General features: G+C 38.3%; 1 protein-coding gene across 2 annotated transcripts; it reads left to right on the forward strand.

Moving 5' to 3' along the window:
• Positions 1–249: 249 nt before the first annotated feature.
• LOC309834000 (bisphosphoglycerate mutase-like) lies at positions 250–1029 on the forward strand (the record flags this gene model as incomplete). Of its 2 annotated transcripts, XM_082672596.1 has the most annotated exons (2): positions 250–582; positions 851–994. In XM_082672596.1, the coding sequence occupies 2 exons, from the start codon at positions 250–252 to the stop codon at positions 992–994; spliced, it is 477 nt and encodes a 158-aa protein (XP_082528722.1). The 2 variants fall into 2 exon arrangements, with proteins under 2 accessions (XP_082528722.1, XP_082528721.1); XM_082672595.1 differs by having other exon boundaries at positions 250–1029.
• Between the last annotated feature and the right edge of the window lie 6845 nt (positions 1030–7874).

The following is a 7874-nucleotide window of genomic DNA, read 5'->3' on the forward strand; positions in this document are numbered from 1 at the left end:
TCCTGGATCAGTGATTCTATTTCTCCTTTTCACATCTAGAAGATATTGAAAATATTTTTGTTAGGACCTGCCCCTTCTGGCTCCTGGGCTAGAAAAGAGAGTTGACGCCGGCCGCAGTGAGGAGTCCTGGGAGGCACTGGCTGCTCAGTGCTTCCAAGGAGTGCCTGCCGCTGGTGGCCTTTTTGCAGACGTATTGCTGTCACTGAACACTGGCCCATTGGAAAGCACTAGAGAAGCTCAGCCATCAGTATGTCCAAGTACAAACTGATTATGTTAAGACATGGAGAGGGTGCTTGGGATAAAGAGAACTGTTTTTGTAGCTGGGTGGATCAAAAACTTAACAGTGAAAGAATGGAAGAAGCTCAGAACTGTGGGCAGCAACTCAAAGCACTAAACTTTGAGTTTGGTCCTGTGTTCACATCCATCCTGAACCGGTCCATCCTCACAGCCTGGCTGATCCTAGAAGAGCTGGGGCAGGAGCAGGTTTCTGTGGAAAGCTCCTGGCATCTCAGTGAGTGTCACTATGGAGCCTTGATCGGTCTCAACAGGGAGCAAATTGTTTTGAATCATGGCAAGGAACAAGTGAGGCTGTGGAGAAAGAGCTACAATGTGACCCCACCACCCATAAAGGAGTCCCATCCTTACTACCATGAAATCTACAACGACTGGAGGTACAAAGTGTGTGCCATTCCTTTGGATCAGCTGCCACGATCCGAGAGCTTAAAGGATGTTCTGGAGAGACTCCTTCCTTATTGGAACAAAAGGATTGCTCCTGAAGTATTAAGTAGTAAAACCATTCTGATGTCTGCTCATGGAAATAGCAGCCAGGCACTCCTGAAACATCTGGAAGTTATCTCAGATGAAGACATTATCAACATTACTTGTCCTACTGGAGTCCCCATTCTCCTGGAACTGGATGAGAACCTGCATGCTGTTGGACCTCACCAGTTCCTGGGCAACCAAGAGGCTATCCAAGCAGCCATTAAGAAAGTAGAGGATCAAGGAAAAGTGAAATGCAATGACAAATAAAATCTTTCCCACGTGCTGGCTAGGAATAGCTGCAGAAGGAGTGACATGCAGTATGTTATGGGTGCTGATCTCCCTCCCCCCACCCCCTGCTGATTTTTCCAGATCTAGGCTGTGGGGTGGAGTTTGCATAAGTAACTAGGTAAGTTATGTTGGCTCAGATAAAGGCTTTAGGATGCCTTGAGTACTAATGTCATAAGCCTTATGCTTTAGCCCCTGCCAGGGCCCGTTTGAATTAGTCACTAAGTTAGTTACCAGTGGGGCTTAATCAATGTCTTAAGTTTCGTTTCCAAGATGGGAGAGCAACAAGTGAAGTTCAAGTTCAAGGTATTCCTCATTCAATAAATCAGTATAGAGTGATCACTGACAGGCACTACTTACTCCAATAAGTAGTTCATGTTTATATTTACTGAGACTTTCTAGGATGATAATAAAGGACGTTAGATAACACACTATACTTAAGTATTTATTACTAGTCTTTTCCTCTAGGGAAAGAGATGCTTTGATAGGTTAAGATCAGAGACCCATTAAATGGGAGAGTGACTGATGGATTCCTCCAAGACAGCCAACAACAAATACCAAGGCCCTTTGCCTCATGACATTTGGTGGAATTCCTCTCTGGCTGCTAGAATTAGTAGCATATGGACAGCTATATCTGTTCATGTTCTCTTTTTGTTTTGTTTTTGTTTTTTAAACTTTAATCTTGGGGTCTTTAAAATTAATTTAAAAATAAGTTCTGTGACTGGAAATGGTACCCATTCCAAGTATTTCCATATGATTCATAAATATTAAGTATAGGCTTCTGAATTAGTCTCTGATCTTATCTTCCTATAACACAAAGAGTTGTACTCATTTCAACATGTAGACATGCCTAATTCTCTAAAAATTGAAGGTCAGGTCAGCAGGAAGGTAGAATATAGTGGGTGTAATTTTATTCACTTGAACAGGGGAAATGGTATATTCACATTTGTCACATACATTTGTTCTTTACCTGTTGAGGGCAAAACATTATGGTACGTAGTCTATAGTATTCAGGGTAGGTCACAGACAGAATTGACTGCTTATCAGTCTTGATATAGGATGCTTTTAGATGCTAGAGATAGGTAAGTCATCATTTCTTTAAGCTACTGCCTTATTTCAAAGCAAGTGACATACATTTCAATGATAAAATCATGTAAACAATTTACAACTATCATAGCTGTTACAGATATCACCAGTTTTTCACAGTTTTCCATTGGTGGGTTGGTTTATTTGTATCCATTTTATAGTAAAACTGTCATTAGAAGGAAACTAATTCTAAAACTCTTGCTATTGCTTGGTCTCCATTGATCCTTAAATCAAGACTTAGAGCATCAGCTGATGAAGATGGCTGAAAAGAAGAAATGAACCTGGTTTGCTCACAGCTGGTCGCATCTGTGATGCATAAGGACGTGGAATGTGGATGCTTGACTTTCCTGACCAACTACTGGCTTCTCTGTGGTAGTCCTTCTTTTCACAGTCCTATTGCCTAACCAAATAACACTCTTTATAATTCAGAGATCAGGGCCAAGAATAAAACTACCAGATCTTCCTAGAATTCCAAACTTATTGCTAAGCTTCAACTCAGATCATTTTTGGACATGATATGGTATCTGGTATTGGTATTGGTATTGGTATTGGTATTGGTATTTCTGGTATTGGTATCTGAATTTTCCAGCCCAAGAGGTGACCATGTCTTAACATGGCTCAAGATTCTAGAGTTGGATTCTTCCCTTGTCCCACATCTAGATATCCTCCTCCAGAGGACACCTGGCAGCACAATGTGCTCCTGCACACAAAGTTGTGCTCACACCCAGTCACTTTGGAATATTACAGACTTCCTAAGAGAGAGAGAATTTTTGCTGACACTTTCTGGTAAAATTTGGTTTTATTGTTTTTGAGATCTTGGCTGAAATAAATGAAGAGATATTTATGAAAAAAAAAAGAACAAAAATTTGTTGAATCCAAGTTCCTGTGCACAGTGCACAGTGAGGCCAGAGTTCGGGGCAGAGAAAAGTTTATTGCAAGGGCCAAGCAAGGAGAATGGGTGGCTCACACTCAAAAGACCAGGACTCCCAGTGACTTTCAGACAAGGGTTTTTAAAGACAGAGTTAGGGGAGAGGATCTTAGGATACATGATGAGGTCCTGGACCTTCTGATTGGTTGGTGGTGAGGTTCAGGGATCACGTTTCCAGAAACTCAACATTCTGGTTCCAACCAGTCCAGGGTCTAGTGCTTGTGGTCAGCATGTACTCACCATCCTCCACCTGAGTGGGGATCTTAGTTTCTATAGAACAACTCAAAGATATGCATCAGATTGTTATCTGCATCCCTTCAGGAGGAACTAGGAGTCCTGTGACTCTATTGTCCTAATCATTAACTATTTGAATCTGCTCTTTGGAACTCTGGGAAAGCCTGGGAAACTAAAGCACTCTCTTTTTATTTTTTGCTACAAACAAGAAACCAGGGACATGGAGAGGCTTTTGTACCCAAGAGGGACCCACAGGGTCCTGCACAGTTTCAATATGAAATGGTGAAGAGGCTAAAAATAATTCCAAAGTCTTTCAGATTTTGTCCTTAATCTGGATGTAAGGAGAGAGAAAAAGATGTAAGTTGCAAGTGAGAGCAGGAAACTGCTACTTTTGTTTTCTCTGGCAAAATGCTTCTGGAAAAAGAAATTGAAACCAAGATTAAAATGAGTCCTTGATAATCCCAATTTGACCATTTCTGATAGGTTACAGGAGATGAATTGGCAGAGTAAATGGAAGCCATGGCTTTGTCTCATTTTGTTTTGTTTTTTTCTATGTATCCAGAGAAAGCCATTTTATCTCAGGTTAAGGAAGACATTGAAGGTCATTCCTCGGCTCTTATCATATGATAATGGAAGGTGAATCTATCTACATTCCATTCCCTTTCATCTGGAATAGGTTCTCTTTAAATAGGCATTTAAACATGACCATGCTGTAATATTATTAAAAAGAAATCCATTTCCTTTTTATGATCAATGTGTTATTTATAAAGATATCCCAATATACACTAAAGCATAGGACATTAACTTTTTTGAAATGTAGAATCCATGATCAAATTTATCTTTGCATTGTTTTTGCATAAAATATTTACTTAGTAAATTAAAATATGTAAAACTATTTGGAATGTAAAACCTACTTAACAGAAGAAACTTCCTTCTAGCAGCTTAGAATGATCATGATCATTTACTTATAAACAGAAAAAGTGCTTAATTCAAATGATCTGTATACATGCAGTGAAGTAAGTCTGAAGTACCTTAAATTAGCAACACTAATCTCTTAACAATGCTCTAGAGTTTACACATTTTGTGAATTCACTTTGGCTTTACTTCCAAATTAAATTATTTGGTTCAGTTTTACTGTATCCTACAGTAAGAAAAAAACTTTTATTCACTAAAATTGATTTCAAAATTCTGTTATTCTCTTGACACTGCTTGTAAAATGACAGCTTTGAAATTATCATTCCAGATGAAGTAATACTCAGTGATGATCTTAATTTAATAATTGTACAAACAAAGCCTATTAAATAAATGCTTGAGATCATTTTATTCCTTTGAACAGCACACAAATTTAATAGATTGAAAATCAAAGCTGGAGTTTAATGAAGGAAGCCATTTAGATGTAAACACTAGCTTGATACTGACGTCTGGGGATCTGAGCAGTCTATAATGCAAAGCCAAGAAAACTCTGAAAACTACGTGGTTGTCAGTGGTCTGGAGGAACTAAAATAGTACAGAAACTTGACAAAGAACCCTGCTGCCCATAGCTGTCAGTGGAGAAAATGGGAAACCACCTTATCTTACAACACTACCAAACCTCTCAAACATGTCCTCATGTTGACCAGTTATCTCTGACAGGTAGAAGGAGAAAAAATGTAAAATCTCATTGCCAATTTCACAAAAATATAACTATTCAGAAAATGATTAATAATCTGAACTCATTTAACCACTGGGCATGTTTACTTCTGAATAGACCAAGGAATTATGTTCACATCTTCAGCGTATGGAAGTTCCTGTCAGAATAAAGCAATTACAACACTACACTTTTTAAAAGCCTGCTTTGGGCTACTAAAAAAATAAATAAATTAAAAAAAAATTAAAAAAATAGTTGACAGAGAAAGAGGCATTAAAAACCAAACATACTGAGATTACTTTAAAAATTTATTTAATCTAAAACAAAATGTTGAAAGAAATTATCTACTTTGAATTTCAGATACTCTGGAAAAATTCAGTCATTTAAAATGTCATGAGCATAAGAAATTCTTGCTTTAAAATATCTGTCAATTATTTTCCACTTTGTTTCTTTTTTTGGCTTCCAGAGTTGCATTGCTTTGTAAAACCCAGTTCTACTTTGAATTCTGCAGAAGAAGACCCCTTCTGATCAACAAACAGAAGGTGAAGTGGGGGAAAGATTTAAGTCAGAAAATTATGGAAGAGACATTTCTGTATGTAACACTGAGAGATTAAGATCATTAGACCACATACATACAAATTATATCAGTCACTTATGCAGAGCACAGCCTTTATATTGTCTTATGTATATGAGTATATACATTTTTTCTTAAATTATCTTGAAGACTAATGCATACACACAACACATACACATGTTGAAAGTGGGATTCCAATGATGTTCTTGATTAAAATATAGATTTATTCTATATTATAATTAGGATATTTTACTTTTCAACACAGGGCCTTACTTGACCAACCAGGCAACTAATGCTAGAAAGAAAGTCTCAGAGTTCTTGGTTATTACAGAGAGATAGAGCATTTGCTTAGAATGAAATGGGAAGGTTGAAGGTGTTTGAGGAAGGAGAGTCAGTGCTTCTTTTCTGCCTTCATAGCTCTCTACCAAAGGGGAAACTGAAAAATATCACACCATCATCCCTTCCTATCTCTCCAACCTCAGCTTACATCACTCTTTCCCAGGGCCACAAAGAGCAGCCAGATTTTCCTTCTGTGTTTTCTTTCTGTTTTTGGACAGGACATGTTTTTTCCCCAGTTCAGGGGTTTGGAAGACTAAACTTTCCATCATGAAAAACTCTTCTACCAGCCTCTACAATTCAGGTGTCAGCAAAAATATCTCCCCATAAGGGGGGCATTATAGAGTTTATAAAGTCTCCCCTCCACTCCAGGCCTTTCTATATCATTACCCTATTTTAAGGTTTTTTTTTTTTTTTTTTTTTTTTTTTAATATAATGGCATGCCTGACAGATAGCAGGTGCTCAATACATTTTTTTTTTCAGCGAATAAATATCCTTTAGTACTATCTTCTGTTCTCTGAATCCTTATTTAATTACTCAGGTTTTGTCTGCCTTTCTTTCTAGACCCAATGGAATATAAACCACATAAAAACCAAGATCTGGGCCTCCCTGGTGGCGCAGTGGTTGAGAGTCCGCCTGCCGATGCAGGGGACACGGGTTCGTGCCCCGGTCTGGGAAGGTCCCACATGCCGTGGAGCGGCTGGGCCCGTGAGCCATGGCCTCTGAGCCTGCGCGTCCGGAGCCTGTGCTCCGCAACGAGAGAGACCACAACAGTGACAGGCCCGCGTACCGCAAAAAAAAACCAAAAAAACAAAAAAAACAAGATCTGCTTCAAAATTTTCACTCATAACTCTAACACCTAGAATAGCTCCTGGTCCATAGAACATTACCAAAACATATCTGATGAATACATAAACTAAATATGTAAGAATGCTAGTCCATTTCACAATGACTTTGCTAATTTTAAAATGATACCAGCCAGCTTAAAATAATCATGTGATTTTCTCAAAGACGATGTAATTTTTCAGCTGCATGGATCATTCAGGGCTGGGAAATTACCAAGTGAGTAAGACAAAGAGAGGGAAGCAAGTGGGCTCATGGTATTTGCACTGGACTGATTATAATTACCTGAATTTGGGAGGTCAAGAGAGAAGGGGCTGTGGTAGAAAGTGAGAGATAAATATGATTAATGTACTGGCAAGGTCAATGTAACCAAAGAATCGTGTTGTTAAAGGTAATTAAACCAGTGAGCTAAAAGAATAGAAAAATGTGGTTGGAGAGGGAAATATTTGAAATAGAGAACTCAGAAGTGATACAATTTCAGCTAATGATAAGGTCTGAACATAGCCTGCCTCATAGGAAGTGAAAGACTGAATGAAGTGGAAGAAATGTGCACTGGAGGTAAAGAAGTAAAGGAATCAATAGTATAAGAACTTGGATGTTTCACTTACTAAATATTGAAGTCATTAGAATGGAGATAAGAGTAAGGATGCAGAAAAAGACTATAATTTAAAAATTAAATTCTTCAGTTAATGAGAGGAATGGATAAGAGGTCAGAATAAAAGGGCAAAGAGGAAGGGTAGTGAGCAACTGAGGTGCATGGCATGAGCTTCAAAAGGATAAGGAATTTGCTGCCATTATTATTTTGATTTTCCTGTCTGTATACTTCTTAAAGGGGGTGAAATATTTTGGAAGTTGCAACTGGGAGCAAGGATGACAAATTACTTGTCACACTGACTTGAAATATAAGAGCTAGAAAATTAGAACAAAAAATAAAACAAGACAGCCTCTACAGAAAGGACAGCAGCAGAAATGGAGCCAGATGAAGAGAATATCTGAGAGGAGATGGTGGAGGTAAGGTTGCTGTGGTATCTAACAGCTTGAGGATTGTGTTACCACACATTCTTGGGTGGAGATAAACCAATTTGCTTTATTTACAAAAGCATTAAACACAAAATAGAAACTCAGTGGCCATCAGTATTCTTAGTGCCCTCAAATCTAGGAATTACAAGTTATCAGCTGAGGAATAATTGGCATCGCTG

Source organism: Grampus griseus, assembly GCF_964374135.1.
Source record: "Grampus griseus genome assembly, chromosome: 1".
NCBI classification, from domain to species: Eukaryota; Metazoa; Chordata; class Mammalia; order Artiodactyla; family Delphinidae; genus Grampus; species Grampus griseus.